Raw genomic sequence first — 24,202 nt, forward strand, 5'->3', positions numbered from 1 at the left:
CTTGAATGCCAGGGCGTCATTCTTTCCTCTTGCTTGAATTTTTTTACCAGTGTTCTTTCTCTCCCTTTTTTTTAAAGCTGATTTACTTTGTTGATTCTCTGGATGTTTCTCACTGCTAACTCTTATGTCCTGTTTCTTCAGAGCAGGGGTCTCACTGCCCCTCTTGCTAGTAGTGCAATTTTCCCCTTTTCCCTGAGGGGGGAAATTCAAGGTGTGTCAGACTGCAAAAAAAGATGGAAGCTAAAATGTTTTACTGATGTTAAGAAACCAATTCCCAGAAGAGGAGGAGCATGAACTAGGTGTAGAAAAGACAAGGAAAGGTGCCTTATTTCCCCTTGGCTTTTCAGGTCAGGTATACTTGATTGCTCTCTGTAGGCAACCCCACAGTGAAATGGTATATTTTAATCTCAATAATTTGTTTGCTGCTTCTCAGCAGCTATAAAAATTAAAGAGGATTTTATGTTTGATTCTTCCTTGAAAATGCATGTATATTAATTTCTAGGTATTTGTTTCTTTAATTTCTGTTTGTTTTCAGGAAGTTTCCAATCAGTTGAGAGCTGGTGTCAGACTCCAGCCCTTGCTGGCTGGTCCTTGGAGCAAGTGGATGATTTATTAATAACGCAGCAGCGGTGCCAGCGCTGCCACTGAGAGTGGGTAAACACTCCTCCTCTGCAGAGGGACAAGACTCTGTACTTTTCACCTCTGCAGTTATATAAGGTGTCCTTGGCCATCTGTGTGTTTAACTTGGCCCTTGCTTTTTCCATTTGTTTACAAAATGATTGGCCATGAAAGTGTAAAATCCCCAACAGGGAAGAGTCCCCCGAAGCTCCAGCTGGACTGGGAACCCCAGCAAATAGAGGGGTGCAGGGTGGCCTGGCCATAATGAAAGCATATATTCCTGAGGAGCAGCACAGGGACTTGCCAATGACATATCAGGGCACCTGGTAGCAGTTCAGGGCTGCTGGGCATCCCGCTTGAGAGCTGGGGGCTGTGGCACACTGGTGTCCAAGGCAGTGACTTGCTTCTGGGGTACGTTAGGTCTGTCCTTCTCTGTAGTACACCAGTGGATCCCTTAGTGTGTTGGGGACTTGCTACATCATACTGATGACCTTTTCCATATGATGAGACTGTTCCAAATAATACACCTTTCCCAAGTCACAAGTAATTCACTGCAACTCTCAAATGAAGCTCCTTTTCAAGGCTCCCTTGGCCAGGTGAATTGCTGTAGGAAGCCAGTGTAGTTGGTTTTATAGCACTCTACTCCCATTTTCTTTTTGATTCAGTCAACCAGACTCCTCACTGCCTAGGCATGTCTTCTGCTCCTTTTTGGTGCCACATAACTGATTTTATGGCTTTTCCTGAGGTGTGTTAAGATTCCTGGTGTGTTGCTGAGGGAACCATTGCCAGCCCATTGCCTGATCCTTGCTGGGCTGTTCATCCTTTGGGCTTATGGGCATCCCATCGGCAAAGACCTCTCCCCATTACTCACTATTTCTTTTCTAACCTGGATATGGTGGAGGATATGTGCGGTGGACATTGGAGGGTGAAGTCTGTGTGCTGAGCCACAGTGCCTTTCCTTTACAGGAAATAAGAGGGAGAAATAAGGTGTCTCAGGGCTTGACTATCAGTTCTGCAGTTACCCTTGCCTACCTTATCTCTGCAAAGTGGTGTTTACAAAGCAAGGAAATAATCTCAGTCCTATTCATATAAGCAAGCTTGCATTAAAGTCAGCGTATATCTGTTTTAAGGTTTTTATGGGAATTGGAAAGGAAGTGGTACTGTGCCATACCCATCTTCTTGTTTGGTGCCCTGCTGTTCTGCTGCACCACTGTTGCCTTTTCTCTTGCCAGCTGCCCTGCAACCAAACAACTTACCCCTCTTTGCTGGGATGAATTCTGGAATGGCTACTTTTATCTGCTCTTGAGATACGGAGAAAATTTGAAGGAAATTGCCTCTTACCAAGCTCTTGTCTTCTTTTGCAGTTCAGTCAAGTTAAATTTAATGGTGGAGTATGTTGTTTACCAGCAAAAATCTGTGTCACCTTGACTTACTGTGTGGTCCAGCCCGCAATTTACGTGTCTCTCCTCTGCCTTCCACAAAAACACTCAATCTTTGAGATGAGTAGGTGTATTAAAGCTGCCCAGCCATTGGTTAACTATGCTTAATGCTCTATTCTGAGACTCTATGAAGGTTTTAGACATTTTTTTCTGTAATGCAGGAATTGGTAAATATGTTGACTTCTCTGGCTGGGTAGCATTGGAGAGCTGAAGTCACAGCTCTGCTTTTGAAGCCCATTATGAGTCGCATGGCCCATTGCATCTAGTCCTCCCACAGGAGAGCTGTGTTTGTTGGAGCCCTGCACAAGGCAGCTTCACCCAATGTGAGGACTCACCACCCATGTAATAGAAATCAGACATCTGAGGAATTCTATCTAAATAAGATTATGCTTCCCTTATACTACCTGTTGGTTGCCTCTCACTCCACTGAAGTTGTCTGTGTGCATTAGAGTGAAGATTTATTTCAAGGATTCTCTACAGTTGCTTGCGATGTACTGCTGATCTATGCTGGTAGCCAAATTTGAAGCTAAGATTAAAATAATCTGGTTGATTTTGAGCGCCAATGGAGGGAAGAGAATGGGAAAAGAAAAACAAAAGGAGCTACATAATTGGGGAAGAAATAATCTCTATTGCTCTATTATTCTCAAATTATTTTCAAGGCAGTAAACACAGAAATAAAATAAATTTATATTAGACTGTTGTCTCTTTGTCTGAGTTTTCTTCTGGTTTGTTAGAATAATCTCAAGGATCTTTGTCAAACAGCTTAGAATTTCATAATTTTTTTTTGGCTTCTGCAATGTCTGCCTGACTTCTTTGTCTTCTGAGCAATTTAATATTGACTACACTTCCCTTGATATTGAAGGCAAATTATTAAACCATTCTCTATAGCTATGCTCAACATTTGTTTGAAAGAGCATCTTGAGAGACTCAGAGCTCTTTGTGCATTGCAAATGTGCTCTTCAGTAGAACATTTTGTCTTTTTCCATTTAAATAAATATCTCCTATTAAGTCTTTAGTGGTAAGACTCTTACATCATTTCGACGTTCCATTTTTTGTAAGGCTTCCATTTTTGTTCAATTTTTTTTCTATTTTTTCTGTCAGTTACAGGCAGTTCTTGTTCTCTAGTTTTATGAATAAAATGATCATTTTTATTTTACCAGCTTTTAGTTTTTTACAAAAAATTGAAGTCATTAAAAGAGTAGCTAATGGTTTTTCTTAGCTTGTTGGAAACTGAATCAGACCGAAGTCACCTGAGAATTTTTTTCCTTCTTTTTTTTTCTACCTGAAAGTAGGAAAGTGAATTTGCCTTCTAGTTTTTCTTGAAACGGAAGTGTGTAGGTGCGTATAAATATGTATGCAGAGTCACTAACTTTGGTGGGTGTACTTGCAAGGTGGCTTTAAAAATACAGAACTAAGTTCTCAGCAATGTTTTAAAGTTGTTTCTAAGTTGTTTTTGTTGGTAGCTTTTGTCTGCTTTTTTTCCCCCAGGAATACATAACCAAGAGCTCAGCCATTTCAACTGTAATGTAAGAGATGCTTGTGCTGTTTTGAAATACATTTTTTCCTTTAGGTCTTTGTGTTTTTAAGATATATGGCAAATAGTAAAGTCCGAGGTATTTGAACTCACCATCAAAAGCTTAATATTTCTATTAGTAGTACAGTTTGGTCCTTTTGAATTATTTTTCAATTTCACAAATAGTTCAAGTGTGCCGCATTTTCAAGAGAAGGGATCTTATTCTGATCTCCACTTCTTTCTATAAAATTATATAAAATTCTGCTTAGGCTAAAAAAAATTGCCTTTTCATAAGCATACATGTTTGCAAGGCAATGTACTCTAGATGTGAAATTATGCAAAATTAAAAAAATTAAAATATTTTTGTATGCCTTAAGGAAAAAATAAAATGCTATGTTACATTTTTAAAAATCTGTGACTAGTCATTCTTAAGGCTTAGCTAAATCCCTTAAGTCCTTGGACATATGCATAAGTCTATGAGCATGTGTAGTCCTACAGATTGTGTGAGGTGGTGCGTATTCACTGCAAGTGCAAAGTGAATACTTTAATGGAGCTGTGGTGTCTGCTTCTTTTTCTTCCTGAGTGAAGTTAGGAAACACATTGACCTGCACAGGAAAATTGAATTCATGGACTGTGGTGCTAGATGGAAATGCTTTTTAATTCAGTCCAAACTGAAGTCTGAGGGTTTTCCATGAGTGTTGAAAGTGCTGTTGGTGATTGAACTGTCATGTACTAAAAAATGTCGGGAAATGCACGCATTCAAATCCTGTAGAACAAGAGGAATCATCCCTCTCTGTGGGATACACAGTGGGTTTTTTTAGTGTTTTGGGTTTTTTTTTCCCTTTTTGATATTTCTGCACTTGAAAAATAATTTTTGAACTGGATGTTTTGGGCTAGTAGAGTTAGTGTGGCTGTCTGTGCATGGGAGCAGAAGCTTAAGTGTCTCAAAATACCTGCCCTCCTATTGACTGGGTCTATTTTTAGCCTCAGCGAGCACAGGATTATCACAATCGAAAAGTTCCTGGTTTATGCAATACTCAATTTTTTTAATTGATTGTGTGAGGCCATGCATGTTCCCAACCAGAATTTGCTGAGAGGCAGCTGAGGAGGAATCCCAAAGGAGACAAAACTTTTTGCTCTTGACAGAAACTCTTCCAAATAAGTATTTATGCCTTAGGTACCACCCCAGCTGCTGACACTGCTGTCTTTGTGGCTATTCTTGCCATGTGCTGCCACCAGCCTGGACAGTGGCCTGTGCTACCTCCCACTCTGCTGGGGTTTGAACAGTGTGTAATACCTTCAGCAGGCAATGTTTAGCTAAGCAACATGCCCACAGCTGCAAAGGCATTTCTGTTTTAGAATGTGCATGTGCAAGGCATGCAGAAAAGTTTAAAAGGTTTTTTTTGAGGGGGAGGAATAGTCGTGACATCAGGTGTTTATTACTTTTTAAAATTTTTTGTGTGTCTTTTCTAACTCCAGCAAATGTTTAGATCTCAGAGTGTCTATCTGGAAACCAGAAAACCTTTTTTTTCCCCTTGTAGAACCAGTTGCTCAGGTGTCTTCTAAATCCATTTATGTCTTGGAAGTCATATACTTTTCTTGTTTTCTCATTAAACTGCATATTCAATTTTGAGAGTTCATACAATTTCATCTGCATTTTTGGTTTAACTTGTTTTCTTAAGGAAACAGGTTTTGCATAAGTGCACTGTCCATATTTTTGCAGGCGTCATCCTCTCGCTCTAATGACTTCTGAACAATGTAGCCAATTTCAAGCAAAATTGCTAGAAGCAGACATCTCAAAGTTCTTAGTGGTTATGCAAAATCCAGTGTCTGGGTAGCAGAGAGATCCAAAGTTTTACCCTATTAAGGAAAAGGCAGGAGCGGGCACTAAGCCGCTCCCGAGTGTGATCTGCCAGCAGCGTGCTCGTCTTGGCCGACTCCTCAGGACACACACGGCTCCAGAGAGTTATAATTATCCTGTGAGTTGTTCCCTGGGCTATAGTTAGGAGAGGTGGGAGGGTGCTCTGGGGGAGAAGCAAGGAGGGAGGTGGGTACTGCAGGAATCTGGGAGTTTACGGAGAGCAGAGTTGAGTAGGGGGAGCTGGAAGCACCCTGGGGAGCTTGTAACAAGGGACAGCAAGGCAGCAGGCCTCCTATTTTCTGCTTCTCATTGGATAACCTGTTTTTAAAGGTGTGTCAGATGTGAGTTGGGGGAGTCATACTCTGTTATTTCCCACTAATAGCATCAATAAATTGCCTGAAATTCCATACCTGAGCAAAATAATTCTGGAAGCTTTAGTTCATTCTTGCCTTAAGAGACAGAAGAAACATTGTTTTGCCTTTTTTTTTTCTGTTCAATCATCTTACTTTCATGGAATATAATTTTAATAAGTAAAAGCTAACTCATTATTATACATAAGGAATTCCCAAGCTTGAATTAATTACTGTTATTGTTACTATTGGAGCAAGAGTAAAGTACTGAAAGAAGTTGTGGATTTATGAAATATTCAAAGACAGAAAATGGATCCTTAGTGTGTTAACATGCAAAGTTATGGGGTGTTACTTCTACATTCACCTAACTTTACTTATTTTAAATTTAAAATTCTAAACACATATCTAACTTTTAAATATACTCTAATATATGGGCTGTCTTGAGGCATTGATCTCAGATAAACTACCTATTGTTCTTTAGTGGGAAAATCTATTGATTTTTTTAAAAAACCAATGGTGCAACATGGCTTGTTAAGGGATGTTTTTTAAATTAAACCAGTCAGGTAGCAGCTCCCAAGACCATTGCCCCTGCAGAAGTAGAACCTCTCTTTGCTGTGCCCTGGTGTTGGGCACTGGTGTCCTTTGAGTTCCCAGCTCCTCAATGCACCCTTTCTCTCTCCCAGTGCTTTACTAGAATGAAACCTGTGGGACAGTCTGACATGTTCTAACCCAGATAATTAGCAGTAAAAAGTACTTTTTCTGTTAAAACTTTCCATTGCCTGCCTGAAATGTGGTGCTGGGCAGTAGGTTGGACAGCTGTAGAGGACAAAGGTAAAGAAATAAAAGGTCAGAGTTAGGTACCATCCTTCCAGGATAAAGGGAGTAACAGACTGCTGGGAATGTAATCTGATGTCTGTTCATTGTTCCTATCCATTGCAGATAAGGAGACAGCTCATTAAAAGTGATTTTTTGCATGAACTCCCATGGGAAGTGCACACAGCTTATGATGTGCTTGTTGATAACCTTCACTTCATGGGTGACAGGAGTTTCTAGGGACCCAGTTTCATACCAATCTGTCTGTGCCCTCTAGTTTCAGGACTCTGAGTCATATCTGGGAACACGTTAAAAGTTGTAAGAAACAATTATTTTTCCCTACTGCCTGCCTTATCCTGCTGAGTTTGTGCCTCCTGTGCCAGAGGGACTGAGTGTCTGTGAAACAGCTCCTAAACTGCTGTGGTTTTAAGATGGAGCAAGCCTGGCTCCAGAGGCACCTGAAAGTTAAAGTACCTGGTTTTGTCTCTGCATTTGTGATGATGTGGCCTTCTAGCATAGTAGTTTTTTACAAAGTGGATTCATTAATGGTGACCCAGCTAACACATTGAATGTGCCTGCATGTTGTGTACAGTTGCCTGTTCTGATTTTAGGTTGATATGTGCTGCCATGTCAGTTGGACTTCATATTTGACTTTTTAATAAAGAAAAAAATTCAGGGTCAATTTAATTCCATTTGGCTGAAATGATACTACAAGTTTGAGTTTTTGTTTGTGCAGTGATTAGTAGTTGGGAAATGGAGCATTTGGGAAAAAAGGAATGAAAAATTCCTCATAGGTGTTTTTCTGCTACCATTGTAAGTCCAAAAAGTAAAAAAAATGGTCTCAGAATTTATTTAATTTTGGTAGTGAGGGCGGATTAATTTACTCACTATTTTCAGTGCTCATTCCACTGCAGTTTATTTTGGGTCATTTAGTTTCAACAAGGCCTGATCTGTTTGGAGGGCTTTCTATAGCAGCGTGGTGGGACCACACAGCTTTTTTATAGTACATATGTTCATTGCTAACCAGGAGCTCAGCAAACTAGTAAATGATGCACAGACATGAATAACTTCAGAGAGGACAGTACATTTTTGTATGGTTGGATTATTTTGAAAGTTTTCAGAAATAATCAATCTTTTGTGCGCTGTGGGTTGCTTTGCACAGCTTGGAGTGGTGGTATACAGTAGCTGTGTGCTTTCAGAGGTAAGACTGGAGGTCTGGCTGAAGGCACTCTTCAGGTTTAAGGTACTTCAGAAGCCACTGTGCATGAGAGTTGCTCCTTGTTTAAGGAACATGTTTGATTCCATATGTCAATATTTCCATCGGATTCAGTAGTTTGATTTGATTTTGCTGCTTTAATTTTTAGATTTGCTGTAGGAGTCATTCATATACAAAATAGGCTAAGGTAAAATAGATCTCATTTGAAAACGTCTAAATCAGTTGGCCTCATCAACCAAGAAAAAAGCATATATGCTCATTGTCTGTGCTGAATCTGCTCCAGTTCAGCATTATGATGGTAAAGGCCACATTCCTCCCCAAATGAAAGAGCCATCCATCAAGTCATGACTATTTCTGGTTCCGCTCATTCCAGCTGACAAAGTAAAATGTTCCTTTTGTGTAATTCATTAAATCAGGCAGCATTGGTGATTCTCTCAACAGAAGGAAGGCATGATGTCCTGAGAGTGGCTACATCTGTACTAGAAGGTTAAAACAACACTGAGACCATTGATTTTCTTAACTCTTTAGCTTTCTGGTGTTTTCTGACTTCTGCTGTTTAGCATACTCCCAGCAGCAGCCAGGGGCAGTTCAGAAAAGGACTGTTCTCAGTAGTTTAATAGTGTGGGAATAGCTGTTTGCATTCCCATCAACCTCAACACAGGAAAAGCTTCCTGAAAATGTTTAAGTCACCCCTGAGCAGCTAGTTATGGCAGCCTTGTAGCAAAGTAGAGGCAGAATCTGCACTGTTTTGGTATCTAGGTCAAAAGTGTAACAGTGCCACTAGGTTGGGGACATTAGAAGCCTGTTGAAAGTTTTGTAGCAGTGTGTGTACATATATGGAGTCAGCCTATGTCTGTACAGTGTGATATTCCTGCATAGGAATCTGGATCTTGCTTGACTATAGAAGGATATTCCTGCTTGTCTACAAATAGTAAAGCCCTAATACCGGTGAACAGGAAGTTTAAAAAGCACTTCTTAAAAAATCTCAATTTAGAAACAACTTATACAAGTTGAGTGTATCCAATGTGGTTTCACTAATGCTTTAGGCCCTCTAGTTGCAGCTCTTAAAATTCTGTGATTGTGAGCCGTGTCATCAAGGAGCTTCTGATCTCAGCAGGTCCTGCCCTGCAGCTGCACAACCTACTAGTGCACCCTACAATTTCCCTTTCTCGGCAAAAATACATCATTACATCTTCTACCACTCTACCTGTGTTTGGGGTCAACTTGTACATCCATCTCCTCTAAACCAAGTCACCTCAAGATGACCTGTATTTTTATTGTCTCTAATTATAACTGAAAACTCTTCCTTTCTTGTTGTTTTGGGCTGTCCTTTTGCTGTGTACCTTCAGATTTAGATCCATGCACTGCTTCTAAATTTAGGCTGTAAAAGTACCACCTTTACTTCTGTTCTTTTATACTTGTATGGAAATACTTCAAAGTTGTGCTGATGTAATAAAAACAGGAGGCTGGAAGGCAGTGAACTGGAGTAAGGGTGAATGTATGAGAGAGCACAAGCAGAGAGTGGCAACTTTAGATCCTCACTGTCATGATCACACAATTATTTTTAATACGGTGTAGTTAAAAGCTGCATTTCTCTTAAAGAAGGTTTCAATTTGTTATTCATCATGTGATGTCCTGTAATAAAAAAATTTATGTTACAGTAACACCAGATACTCTAGCCAGGATGTCCTGAGAGGCAGTTCAGGCAGTCTGGACAGTTCTGAGTTTATTAATTGTATGGCAGTGGTCTGTACTTAACAATGAAAATGCTGATTCACAACCTTTCTCTTTTTTTACCTCTGGTGAATAGACTTAATGATCAATCAGAGGTAATGGGCTGAGGCAGAACTCAAGGCCATCAGCTTCTCCCAGCCCTCTGCATAATTCCCAGGAAACACCCTGTGTTTCATTAGTTCTTGCTAAGTTTATGATGTAATATTTTGCTCGAAGGCATTGAACTATCATCAAAAGCAGCCGACTGATGAGTGTGACTTCTTTTTCCAGGGCCGTTGTACAAGGGAGAACTGCAAGTACCTTCATCCACCAACACATTTAAAAACTCAACTGGAAATCAATGGCAGGAACAACTTAATCCAACAAAAAACTGCAGCAGCAATGCTCGCCCAGCAAATGCAGTTCATGTTTCCAGGGACACCACTACAGCCAGTGGTAAGTGTATTTCTCTGATGGTCTTAATGGTAAGTAAAGTTGAAGACTCTATTGACCTGCAAAAGTTCTCTAAATAGTATCAATAAAAATAGTCCCTGTCTGTTTACTTAAGGAATGGTCAAGATGCTAGAGATATGCTCACTTATATTTGCATTTCAAGATGTAATGGAGTGTTGCTGTAGACTCGTATTATTTTTCTTTTGTCCCATAATAATTTGTATTTTTTTCCTCTTTTTTTTTCTCCCCCTAATGCATTTCATGTCATGTTTGCAAGATTTTTACCTTCTGGAGGTGAAAATTTGTGTAATAGCAAGAATTTGTAATTTGAGTAGGAACACAAAGTTTCTCAGGAGTCTATGGGTTTGAATGGCTTTAAATATTATTTAATCCCAGTACTGGAAGCAAAGGTTAGTGAGTAGCATTTCCTTACTCTGTTGAAGTGTCTGAGGATAAGACAGAGAATTGGTGGTGCATGCTCTTCACAAACTCAGTGTTTTGTCTCAAGGTGGTTCATACAGTGCCTGAGACACTTCATATCCAGGAGGTGATATAGAACTAGAGTCTGGCATGCAATGAGCAGCATCTTTGGATATGCACTGAAGTGATCAGTTGCCCTGGGCAGCCCTTGCAGTTGGGCTCCTCAGTGTAGCAGACTTCCAAAGCATGGTTTGGCAAGTAATCTGAATTAAACTTTTCACACACGGCTGCTTATGATGTTTTTTCAATCTAAATTCCTAGCGTAAGGCATCCCACTGTAGTGGGATTTTTTGTCTCTAACTTGAGGCGTCTGGAGTGTTGGCATCAGCTTCTGCAGTGAGTTTCCAAGGTCCATTTATAGTTTATCAAAAGACATAAGCACTCCTAATTACTATTTGCTTGGCTTGTTCCAGGCATCAGCATTCAAATTAGATGATTCTGTTTTCAAAGTGCCTTTGTCTTTCCATGGGCTTGACAGAAGTCAAGGGTAGGTATCTCAGAAGAAGACATCTGCATTTGGTCACAGGAAGCTCACCCCAGATGCCTCTTTCAATAATGCCTTTTTATACTTGAAACATCTTCTGTCAGGTGGGAGTGGGATTTGAGTGTCTGGACTCCCTGAATTTCTGGTACATGTTAATCAAATTGTATCTAGTGATGTTGGCCTTCTAATTGTCTTGATATTTCCTGGGGATTTACTGCTTGAGTTTCCACCAGAAAAAGTTTTGATGAAATAATAGATTCCACCGCTTAATATTTTGAGGAAAATTGAAGTGTCAAAATCATACTTTTTTCTTCTCATCCATTTCATCATTTGAACTTTACAATTCCATTGACGTAATGTCTTCTGTACTGATTGCTGTGATAAAAATGCCAGACCTGTCTCACATAAATTGCCAGATTAAGATGACTCAGCCTTGACCAAATGGATAAAAAGTGAAAGAAAATTTCATACAAATCATTTGATGAGTGGATTTATTCTTAAAATCATATCTGACACAAAGCTGTTATTTGTATTTCACATAACACAGATTGTCTTCAACATAGTTGAACCATTGTTTCATATAAATGTTCATTATTATGCTCTTCAGAATTTAGCTCATGTTTGACATATAATCTGAGTTGCTTGATATCAAGCAGATTTGATCACTGATTGAAACACAGCATAATACACTTTTAACTCTTAAGGGCAATTAGATGTCATTTCTGTACAGTTGGTTTTCCTGGTTAATCTGTATGCTCAGAGCATCTTATTGCTACAAAGTCACATCCATTTATAATTTAGTAATTGGTTCCAAAGACAAAAAAATCCAAAGTAAGCCAAACACAAACAAAAAAGAAAAAAATTGCCTTCTAGCTCCTGTGTTTTCTCTTGTGTATTTTCTACATACTATATGTCATACAGACCACCTTAATGAGAAAGACACTTCCCCTTTGTTAAAGTGTTTTGAAGTCTAGGTGTTGTGTTTATAGCTCCTGGCTTATTTGGGAACCTCATTTATGACAAAGCTAATTGGAGATGTGTCCTGTAGTTTTTCCTCGTTTATAATTATAGCTTCACTCTCTGGGGTACTCAGCTCTGCAGAACTAAAGCACTTTCCAGGTCTGAGCATGGGCTGACAATGGTGATGTTCTGCCTCCTCCCCCGTGGAGCTAGTGGTAACAAACCCACTATTCTGCCTCATCACGGCTGTTTTAGCATCACACAAATGCTCTTTCTTCTAGTCATGACTTCACTGACTCACTGTAGAAAGGAGCAAAACAAGACTTTTAGACCCGTATCATTCCCTCCAATCAAAGTTTTTCATATGATGAACTAATCTAAGCCTGAATAATCCCTTTCTAAATATTGTGTCCAGCTGAGATTGTAATATTTATTTTGCTTGCCGCTGGTGACAGCTGAGCACACAAACGTTTGCGAAGGTGAGTTTTTTCAGTGCATGAGACACAGTAACATAATTGCAGGAGGTGGCAAAATACAGTACACAAACATACTGAAAGTTACATGCCAAAGAGCTCATTATATGTGCTCTTATTAGAAATACGGCTTCAATATAGTTAATAACACTTCAGCTATGAAATCTGAATACTTTGAAAAACAACCTATTTTCCCAAGGAAAGCAGGTATTGAGAAAAAGCAATAAAGTCTATGTTATTTCTACATTTAGATGTGTAAATAAGCCTGCAATGTAAGCTGGACCTCCACCAGATTCAGGTTCAAAGTAGGACTTCCTTTGCATCAGCAGACTCTTTTCCAATAATAGAGTTACAAAGGTGGTTCTTCGTGTGCTGCTGGAATGTGTTATGTGATGAAAAGAAGAGAGGATGCTGTGTGTTTTGCCAGCTGTTTGAAGTCTTTTTCATTAAGAAAATGAATCGGTGCCAGAAAGAACAGCAAGCAAAAGACAACTAGTACACTGATTGAGGGGCTAGTTTTTTCATCTTGGTGTGTGTTTTCCTTTTTCAGCCCACATTTCCAGTGGGTCCCACAATAGGAACGAACACGGCTATTAGCTTTGCTCCTTACCTAACGCCAGTAACACCAGGAGTTGGCTTAGTCCCGACTGAGATCCTACCCACGCCGCCTGTCATTGTTCCTGGAAGTCCACCGGTTTCAGTCCCCAGTTCAACTGCTACCCAGAAACTCCTCAGGACTGATAAACTGGAGGTACTGTGGACACCATTGTGACTAGAAATACATTCTCTGTTAGGCTGTGTGAGAGATCCTGGAGGGTATGACTGTTGTTTTAGAAGTGAAGCTTAAATTTAGTTGCTCCAGATAAAAAACTTGTAACCAGGCATGATTTTGGCACTTGCAGAGAGTGGTAATTAAATCTGTTATTTTTAAGGTAGTGGTTTTGCTTGTAATTAATATACAGACATGAACATGAGTTTTTGTTTTTTGTAAAGTTCATAATCTCAAAAAACCAGAGGTATACGTTCCTGTAAAGGCATGCCTTGATGAAATATCTAACAAGCACATTTTTTATTTCAGAAATAATTGTCTTGGTTTTTCTGCACTTATAATAAGGGAATTTTATAGCTTTATGGATCAATATTAGAGGAATGGAATAACCCTTCAGCCCTGAGCTGCCAATAGAGATGTGGAATATTACCAACCCTGCAGCAGGCTGAAGGGACAAGCCCTCAGCTATGTGCAGAGCTTCCTAGCTGTTCTGGATCACTGCGTGGCTGGACTCAGTGGAATCTGTGGCCTGAGTACACAAGGAGGCCAAGTGGCTCTTACAGAAATGAGTGTTCTTTCCCAAAATCCTAAGCACCAGTGTCTAGAGCACATTTCTTCTTAGGAAAATCAGTGTGTTCATTCTGCTCGTTTTTGAAAATTATTTTTAAGTAGGCTCTCAATTTTGTTTGTAGACTTCATAAAAAAAAAAGTGAATCTGATGTGTATTTTCCCTGGGTTTCAGCAAGAGGAGCTCCTTCCCTACCAGTCAACCTGCAAGAATACAAAGTGTAGTCAGAAAGAGACAAAATATTTTGTGATTCCCAGCTAGTTTTGCAGGAGCAGTTACGTAAGTAAGTATCCTTCCCAGCTGCTTTCTAAACAGGAAAAAGGAAAGGCATTTGGGAATGCTTCTGTTGCATGTTAAGTTTATTTAGCCGCAGTACCAGAGAGCTACGCTGAGGAACCAAGAACATAAGGGTAAAATAGGTGCGCTGCCCTCACCCACCAAAAGATGAAGGGTTTATTAAATTGAAGCTGCTGTAAAACTTGAACTGCCAGGGGAAGGGGGCAGGTCTGTCTGTTGGGGGCGTGGGACACTCCTTGCCCTTCCACGCTGCGCCGAGCTGTGCCCCTGCAACGTGTGTTGTTTTGCGCGTAGGTGTGCAGGGAGTTCCAGCGGGGGAACTGTGCACGTGGAGAGACTGATTGCCGCTTTGCGCATCCAGCAGACAGCACAATGATTGACACTAACGACAACACCGTAACCGTGTGTATGGATTACATAAAAGGTCGTTGCATGAGGGAGAAATGCAAGTATTTTCACCCTCCTGCACATTTGCAGGCCAAAATCAAAGCGGCGCAACACCAAGCCAACCAGGCTGCGGTGGCAGCCCAGGCAGCTGCGGCAGCTGCGACTGTGATGGTAAGTGCTGGCATGTATGGCTGCCTTTTTTTGATGCCTATTTTGCTTTAATTTAATGCTGTTTGCTTATACTTTCTTTTCTCTTTTGCCTCCTTTTAAAAAAAAATTTGGTTTTTTTTAATTTTGGTGAAAGATAAGAATTTATAAAATTATTACTATTGCTTGATGGAGGAAGCACTTTCTTTTCTTTATGCCCTTGTTTTAATGCTGTATTTCTATTCAAGACAGTGAAGCAAATGACACTCTATACCACTTCTGTTCTCTGCCTTAATTATATGCAAATATACCCCTAGTATTTCCAAACGGAAACAAAACTGATAAGATTCAGTGTTCCCATAAAAACAGGGACACATATGCTATTTTAGCTCTTTGATGGCAGATATACATGTGGAAATTTGGAAGAAAAGCAAAGAAAGAGCATTTGCTCCAGAGTTCAGTAGTAGAACAGAAACCTGCATTGAGATTCAACACAGTCCACCTTAGAAATGAGACAACCAGCCAGCCACCTTGGTCTCACTGTACTGGTAGTGTAGAAAAGCCAGGACACTCATCTGACCTACCATTAATGCCTGCCTGAGGATGAGAAAGAACTGCCCTCTGTAGATCTTCAGCTATCCCAAATGACTAAAAAGCGTTGCCTATATTTTTTTGAACTTTGGTTAGATGCATTTCATGCCTAGACACTTCTTGCCTCTCCTGCTATTATGGGCCAGTTCCTTGAATCATGAGGTTTTAAGGTAGTAAACTATAATGGGAACCATCAGGAAAGACACATTATGGCTACAGTCAGAAGAAAAGAGATTGAGGACTTTTATTTTCAGATATTTTAACCTCTTACTTAAAACTGTTCAGACAAGACAGCCCACACCTTCACCAGGATTGGATTCCTCTTATAGTTGCTACCAGGAAGGTTGATGAATTTACAGTGGTATTGATAAACTTAAATAAATTGAACATGCAGGATCTGACTTGAGAGACAAAACTGCTTGCAGCAAATCAAAGAATCATTGTCCTTATTGCTGGCAGTGGTCAAATAATTAAACAGATGTGGTTTGTGGACTTGTGGGTAGTGCATACAATAGTTATAAACAATACAGTTATTCTCTGGTTAAAAAACCTACCAGAAACACAATACAGTACAGTACATAACTACCCCAAGCTATTGTATTTAACAAATTAGGTAAAAAACAGACTTTTTTGAGGAACAAAGGGTAAGTTATGCAAGAAAGTAAACCATCAAACAGAATAATATTTCTTAAGTTTTAATACTCTTTCTCTAATAGTATCCATAGCATTTGTTTCAAATTGGGTGATTTTTAGTTAAAGTTTCCTGTGCTTGCAGAAATTGAATACCATCTGGAAATTAAAGCAGAGAAGATTGGATTTTTATTCTGATTAGCTTCTGTTGTGCGATATTTATTGTACATTTAGAGAATGTAGTATGTCTAGTCACTATTCTAAATAAGAAAGGAGAGAGATGAGGGGATTAATTTTTTTTGCATTTTGGTAATGGTTGCAGATATATATCCTGTGGTTTTAAATAAGGCTTAATTAGAGTTGCATTAGCCTCAGAGCAAGATGAAGCATCTTTGGAAACACTGAATTGAAATGTTAGCAGTCTAATGTCACAGGAGAAGGCAACAGGACCCATAATTCAGGGTAACATTTTGCAGAGAAATATGTACAAAATATTCCAGCCATTTCCCTTGCTTAAGCAGGGGAGCTAGAGGAGATTGCCCAGGATATGCCTGTTTGGTTTACTAAAGTCTCTAAGGGTGGAAACTCCATAACTTGAAAACCTGCTCCATACTTTCAGTAAAAAGAAATGTGCTTTTTTTTTTTTTAATCTTACATTTTAATTGAATTTTTTTATATAAATTTGTTTCCATTTCCTCTTCTCCTGTCCCTGGGCACCACTGGTTCCATCTTCACCCTGAAGTCGGATTTTTGCGTACACTGATGAGATTCTCCTGTATCTTCTCCAGGCTGAATCCAGACCCTTGATCATCTTTCAGGTCCTTTATTGGAGTGTTTTCTAGTACACCTGTATCTTTCTTGAACTGGGGTGCCCAGACCTGGACAGAGTGCTCCATATGTGGCCTCACCAGGGCAGAATAGAGGGGAAGAATCACCTCCCTGCACCTGTTGGTGATACTCTTCCCAATACAGCCCAGCATGCCATCAGCTGCCTTTGCTTGCAAGGGCGCATTGCTGGCTTGTTGTCCACCAGGATCTTGAGGGTGTTTTCTGCCAAGCCTTTGTGGCCCTCAGTGTGTACTGGTGCCTTGTGATGTTCCTCCCCAGGTGCAGGTCCGGATAGTTCTCTTTGTTGGACTTAGTGAAGTTCCTCTGTTCTCCAGATTTTCTAGCCCCTCTGAGCAGTAGCACATCTATTTTGTGTATCACCCACTCCTCCAAGTTTCACACCACTGGTGACTGGCCTCTAGCTGGGCTCTGTGTTGCTGGTCACATCCCTTTGAGCCTGGCACGTGAGACAATTGTCAGTCCACCTCCCTGTTTCCCATTTAGCCCGCGATAAATAAATTGGTCTGTGAGGATGAAATGGTGTTGAAATTCTTTCTGAAATCAAGAGAAACGGCATCCATTGCTCTCCCTTCACCACCCTTCCAGTCTCATCATAGAAAGATGTCAGGCTGGTTAAGTGCAATTTTTCTGTCATAAATCTATGCGGACTACTTCCCATCATTGGCTTGGCTGTCATGTGTTTGCAGATGATTTTCAGGAGGATTTGCTCAGTTGCTTTCCCAGGGATAGTGGTGAGGCTGATCAATCTGCCAGTCCTCAGACCTCTGTGCCTGCCCTTTCTGAAGATAGGAGTGTTATTTACTTTCTTGCAGTCTTTGGGAATTTCCCCCAGTCACAGGGATCTTTCAAAGATTATTAAAAGTAACCTTGCAGTGACATTGACCAGCAGGGTGCATTCTGTTAGTTCTTATGGGTTTGTGTACATACAGCTTGTTTAAATATTCCCTAGCCTAATCATCTTCCTCCAAGGGAAGATCTTTTTCACTTCAGACTATCCCACTGGTCTCCCACTGGCTTGAAGGCCTTCCCAGTAAAGACTGAGATGGAAAGGATTTTCAGAACCTCAGCCTTCTCCATGTCCTATGTCACCAGGTTGCCTGCCCTGTTCAGCAATGGAAACACATTTTCTCTAGTCTTCCTTTTGTTCCTGAGAAACCATTCTGGTTGTCTTTCACATCCCTTGCCAGATTCAACCTCAGGCCATCTTTGACTCTCCTAACATATCTCTGCATGTTCAGGCTGTGTCCCTGTTCCTCCTGAGCCATCTGTCCCTGCTCCCATCTCTTGTGGGCTTTCCTAATTCGTTTGAGTTTAGTCAGGAGCTCCTTGCACATTCATGGAGGCCACTGCTGTGTGGATCATGTTTGTATTCCAGGAGACATTATAGCATACCAATGTGCTGTATGGCAGGCAAATATTATGCCTTGAATGTCTGATCATTTTTCATTTTATCTTTATTTCCTTTTTGTATCCTCTTCCTCTCCTGCCTGTAACTATTGATTCATTGGTTGTTAGTTATGTAGATCAAATGTTGAGAAGGAGATAATCTGATGGATGGAACAGAAAGGAGGTTTTACTATCAGGGTGAAATGAAAGAAAATGTTAATGTAGGAGAGCAAAATGAGCTGTTTGAAAGAATGGGAGACTGCATAGAAGCGAGGTTGATGAGTATGTTTAGGAACAGATCAAGCCTTTGGGTTGGGAAGACTGAGGCTGAACTTGTTGAGGAATGTGAGGGGAAAACCAGAAGAAAGCTTCCAAGTAGGAAGGTGATGTTAAGAAGAGCATGGAGAAAAATTGCAGAAAGACAATAATAAACAGAGAGATAATAAGCTAACAGAGAGATTAGATAAGATCTGTGTTTGAATAATAAAGGTAATTAACTGAAACACTTAACTCTTAGCGATGTTGATTTGAACTCATGGGCTTCATTGCTGCGTAATGCCGAATTCAGTTGTACTGCATCACCTCTGTGTAGACTTCCCTCTCTGGTGGAGGCAGGGTGGCTCTGAGGCTGTGCCTCAGGCAGTGGAGTGATGTTCTCTGCAGTGGTACCTGCACAGTGCCCTGTCCCCATCCCCACTTCAGACTTGTGTTTCGTGTTGTGTCTGGGTCCTGGACCCAGAGAGATGAGCTAATCCTGTAGATCAGGGTATGTAACCCAGAAAAGTGCTGAAGAAGACACGAGGAAGGTGTTGAGAAGACTCTTGCAACAGAGGCAGGAACCAGGAAAAAGTAAAATGAAGACTGTCCTGCAGAGTAACCTGTTGGCACCTGATAAACTTAGGACCACAAGGTGTTTGCAGGCGTTTTGTGCCTTGTCCTCTTCCCCTCAGCTTTTGTTCCCTATTTCCACATACTGATTTCAGTGTAGACATAATCTGTATATGCTAAAAAGAGCTAAATATCAGCCTGTGTTTTAAAAACAAAAGTAAAAATTTCAAATTCTAAGTAAATTTTTCTTTCCTTTCTAAAGGTTTGTAAGAATTATTTCCACTATAAAATTTGAAAGTAATGTTTTATATGAGAATTTTTTTTTACAGAATGCTGTCATATCAGCCATGTTTGAAAGAATAAATAAATGTATATGCCTATGTACTACTGCCTAAATATTTCTTTTGAAAAATTAATAATGCTGGACTAGTATCATAACTCATATGTTAATGTTGTCTTATGAACTGGGAGCCCAATTTTGCTCCCTGCTCCTGAAGCTAGTACTGAAGGTTATAGCAAAATTTAGAAAGTATGTTTTCAATTCTGAAAGACCTTTTTCCCTCTCAATGTAATGTGGTAAGTTACAAGATTTTAAAAATCTTCAAAAATGACCCAACTGTAGGAGAAAAGAAAAGGAATGAATGATAAGTTAGTGTAACTGGACATACTATGTATCTGTTTCATATTGGCTAAGGAGAACCTCTTTCATTTTGACCAATGATTCACTTCTCTAAATTAAAAGACACCTTGTAAGCACTGATAATAATAGCATTTGTAATGCATTACAACTTTCACTAGTGTTTCGTATTTGAAAATGTAGCCTCCCAAATAAATTTTTCCACTTCAAAATGTGACCAAACTAACTTATCAGGAATTCCAATAGGCGTATCCTTAGAACTTTCTGCATCTCTGTGAAGTGTTTATATGATGCTTAATAGTGTCTGCAAGCTGCTGTTTTACTCAACTTTCCTGAATTTCAAACATCTATATTTTACTCTCTTATATGCTTTTAACTAAGGTATAGTAGATGCATTTTTGCTTCGGTACTAATTCAAAATGTAATATTCATTTCTTTAGAAGACATTTTTGTTGTTGTGCATGCCTAGTGTTTTGTATGTTGTATATTGCATTCAGAATATTTTTTTCCTTCTCACCTATCCACAAATGCAATGCCGTTCCCATGACGCACCTCTGCTTGCTGTTTACCTGTATGTTAATTCGCTTGACTCCCATTGGCCCACTGCCATCATGTGCTCGCTGCCTGTTATTAAAAGACTCAGTCGACTGCCAAAGCAATGAAGCGACCTCTCGAAGCAACTGTAGACCTGGTACTTTGACCTTTCACCTTTTGCTTTGCATGTAGCTTTTTTTATTATTTTTTATTTTTGGTTTATTTTATTATAATTTTTTTTTTCCTTCAGAGAAGCAACTAATGGAATTTGTATCGCTTTACTTTTCAAACATCAACCGGAAATGATTTCACATACTCGTTAATTTACCGGAAGCTCTAATTATCCATCTCATTCTCATACGTAATAGACCGCAGACGATTTAGTTTGGTTCCTAACACAGTTTCATCTTTTTTAAATCTCTCATGAAAAGTCAAATTGAGATAAAACTGCTTTTGTAATTGAAAACGCGTAACGTAATCCATTAATCTGTATAATAATAGGAAATTATATTTAAATTTACAAATAAAAGAAAATACTTGGCAATGAAACACAAGTGGTTTTTTCTCCCTGTAATATTTGAAAACCTACTTAAAGGCAATGCCATTTTTGTTGCTTTAAAGCAAACGTTTCTTTTCAGTAGTTGTGCTGCTACAGTTCTAGGTTAATAGTACCACGCTTTTGCTACCAATAACAAAATTTCACTCATTTTACATTGCTGTGCTTTGAGTTAATATGCATGGCGAGGCATCTTTAGCCGCTTTAAAAAATACTAAGTTTTTGTATTTACGTATATGTTACAGACAAGGTCTTAAAAATGGCACCATTTTAACTAACTTTCTTATTTACAGGCCTTTCCTCCTGGTGTTCTTCACCCTTTACCAAAGAGACAAGCACTTGAAAAAAGCAATGGTGCCAGTGCCGTTTTCAATCCCAGTGTCTTGCACTATCAACAGGCTCTTGCCAATGCTCAGTTGCAGCAACACGCAGCGTTTATCCCAACAGGTATGTTGTATCCACGTTGAACTGGTTTTGTGTCCCTGAGGTAGCCTCTGTGTCAGGCAGTTGCACTTAACAGAAGGTTTTATTATGCTCCCTGCCCCACTTGAGCTGAAGTCTGCACAGATGATTGCACATTATTTTAATTCCTCTTGCAAAGGACAAGAATTCAAGCAGAAATTTCAACATACTGTTAATTCATGGCCTTGCTCATCGTTCTCCAGAGTTTGCCCCTTTTGGCCTACCTTAAATTGGATGGATTGTGACTCGTATCTGTTTCCACTAACAGAAATGCTGGGAAAAGCATCACGCTTCAGAGATGCCACAGCATCCTCCTGCTCCCTAAGCTACTATCTTGCAGCTGTGGGGATTTCCCCAGCCCCACACAAGCACCCTGAGAAAGGGAACACCAGCCATAAACTTCCAGTCAATACCTGCATGGAAGCACTGGCAAAACACATCACTCCCCACAGCTGCACTAAAGGACTTTTAGGCATCAGATGCATTTTCGTGGTTTTGGAGCACCACCAGAACTTTTCCTAGCATTTGTGGTTCATAGCTGGGGCTATAATTCTTCATAGGGATGATCTGAAGATGAGTGAATGTAATTTATATTTCAGTGCTTGGAACTCTCTGAAAATCAGAGCGTTCAGAGATGGCTCAGCCTGCACCCTGGCTGGTAGCAAGGCTTCTCTTTAACACTGTGAGAGAAGGGATGTGCTGGGTGCTCGTCTAAGCAGTAACAACACAACCCTCCAAATTGTGTCAGTCACCCCCACTCCAGCTTCCCAAAGGAGACCATCCCTCCTAAGGAATTCTGCGACTTCGTTCGTAATTAACAAATTACGTGTTTTAGTGTCAGGGTGTTCTCAAGTGTGAACTTCAGAATAGTTTAAAACTACGTGTTTGCAAATGTGCTTGACATTTCAGCGATGTTATTTTAGTTTATAGAAATAATGTCGGTTAAACAAGGAATGAAAGGCAACACATGATGATTTCCCAATCTATCAGCATTCCCATATGTTTTTAAAGATAAAAAACAAACACAGATGGCTTTGACTTCATGGAATTTTTCTATAAGGCCTCAGTAACAACCTTGGAGCCTGCCCCCGTATTTGTAATAGTAAGTAATAGCATAGCCTTATTTTTAGCACATTGGTGCACCAGAATATGTGTGGCAGAAAACACACTGACATTTATGGGAGTGTTTGAAAAAAAAATAAATAAATGGTCAGACCGCCTATTTGGATATGAATGGAAGACTGCCCTGTGCTTACAGAACATACAGAAATTTCCACTAATTTATTTTACATTGAAACTATGAGAATTTGTAGCATGATAGGTATTTTTCCTTCTTAGGCACTCCCTTTCAGGGCTTACTGTTCTTATTTGCAATAGCCAAGGACTTAAAATTAACTATGGAAAATACAGTAGTTTAAACCTTTTTCAGTGAAAAAGCATTTGGATATTTTCCAGACTTTTGGAATGTTTATGCTTCCTTAAGTTCATGCTCACTTTTTGTAGTTTTTATTGTCCATCCCTCTTTCCAACTAATTGTTGTAATTCTAGTTTTAGCTGAAAAATTTCTGGTGGTAGGAAGGGTGGATCTTGGAACCAGACCTTAAGGGCCAGCTTGTTCTCAAGCCCCCAAACAAATGCATAAAAAAAAAAAAAAAGAAACAGAGGTATATCACAGCAGATGGGCCCAAGCCCCAGAGTAGAAAACCTTTCTTAAAGTGATCAACCTCCTGTTCTTTTCAAACACCATCAGCTCCAAGGAAGGATATTAAAGAGAATAGTGGGGAATGGGAGGAGTTCAGAAAAGGGGAACACCCTCTATAAGAATGGGTGTCATGAGCTTTCCAATAAAGATGATACATCTGATATTCCCACATTTCCTGGGAAGGTTGGATTTGGTGGGTGTAAGGACTGTCATGCAACCCACATCTGAGGAGCGATACATGACATTATCTGTTGGATTTTAAATGATTATGTGATATTTCCTAAATTGGTATAATTTTCAAATGTGTTCCTTGTGTGTGTGTGTGTGCGTGTGTGTTAAATTTTAAGACAAGTTTTGCTGCTGGAATATATATAAAACTTAATTGTTTTATATAACTTCTCTGCTTTATTAACCACTGGCTCCCCTAATAAAAAAGTGTGGGGCTTGACTTAGCATGGCTTACCTCTGAAGTTCTGCACTTTGTTTGTTTTACATCAGTTTGATTGCTTTGTCACCTTCTCCTTATTGTTTGGTGAACGATCTTAAAAACAGCAGATCTTTTTTCTCTTCCCATTGCTGTTTGTTAGTGTTTCTATAGCCTCTGGAGGAGGAACTTTGTGTATTCTCTGGGGACTGTTCTTGGGTAAGGTCATTCATAGTCATGCGAGTCCTGCGACGGTCGATGCGGGGCTGCAGTAGTCATTCAGCAGGAACACGGGAAGCATATTCGACTCTGTGTCAAATATGCACGTACCTGGCACTAGTCTCCTTACCTGCTTGCCTTCACCAGCTTGCTGTATGCACTGTACTGGAAACAGGCTGGTCTCTTTCTTTCATTTGGCCATTCCAGAAAGGTTAAAGGTGGGCTGGGCACCAAAGCTAAACTGCATGGCAGGTCACCCACAGCATCTCTGAGGTGCGCTGGGAGCCTTCTGCTGCAATGTTACACACTTTGAGGTGTTTAGCTTGGGACTTGTCAAAGTACTGTTTTCTTTGTGTTAAGAATGGGTACATTAATATCAAACACAAATTTGGCAAAGCCCCTGCAGTGGAATATTGCCTTAATTCCACTTTCTTTTCCTGCCACGTGTCAAAAACATTGGTGAATTGGTTGACCTGCGCAACATTGAGCTGTCTGAATTATGCAATGAGTTCTAAAAGTCCCAAATACTGTGATCTTTAACCAAAGATGTTTTTATAAACAATAACCTGTTGCTGCAAAAGCAGTAAGTGAAAGGAGAACATTAATAAGTAAAAAGTTTATGAAGTATCTTGAATATGTACAGAAACATGCCAACACCCACACAGGATAGTTTAGTAAGAACACAATCACCTTTTTGTGTTAAAGCAAAACTGTGAATGACCTTACAGTTTCATTTAACTAACTTACTTCTCTGTGGTTATGCTTGAATCTCACTTTGAATGTTAACTCTAAACAGCTAACCTGTTTCTTCCCTTTATCCACTTTTTTCACCTATCATTGCAT

General features: G+C 39.8%; 1 protein-coding gene across 11 annotated transcripts in view; it reads left to right on the forward strand.

Annotated features, from left to right (window-relative positions):
• Positions 1-24,202, forward strand: part of MBNL2 (muscleblind like splicing regulator 2) — a 106,203-nt gene that overhangs the window by 62,815 nt on the left and 19,186 nt on the right. For 6 of the 11 annotated variants that reach the window (XM_033051966.2, XM_033051972.2, XM_033051970.1 and 3 more), the window contains exons 3-7: positions 9,815-9,979; positions 12,924-13,124; positions 14,302-14,565; positions 20,100-20,153; positions 20,846-20,999. In XM_033051966.2, coding sequence (XP_032907857.1) covers positions 9,815-9,979; positions 12,924-13,124; positions 14,302-14,565; positions 20,100-20,153; positions 20,846-20,999 — 838 coding nt within the window. Of the gene's footprint in view, positions 1-9,814; positions 9,980-12,923; positions 13,125-14,301; positions 14,566-20,099; positions 20,154-20,845; positions 21,000-23,303; position 24,202 lie in introns of those variants that run through there. The other 5 variants (XM_033051973.2, XM_033051976.2, XM_033051974.1 and 2 more) reach the window with 2 other exon arrangements.

This window comes from Catharus ustulatus, chromosome 2 (genome assembly GCF_009819885.2).
Source record: "Catharus ustulatus isolate bCatUst1 chromosome 2, bCatUst1.pri.v2, whole genome shotgun sequence".
In the NCBI taxonomy this organism is placed as follows: Eukaryota; Metazoa; Chordata; class Aves; order Passeriformes; family Turdidae; genus Catharus; species Catharus ustulatus.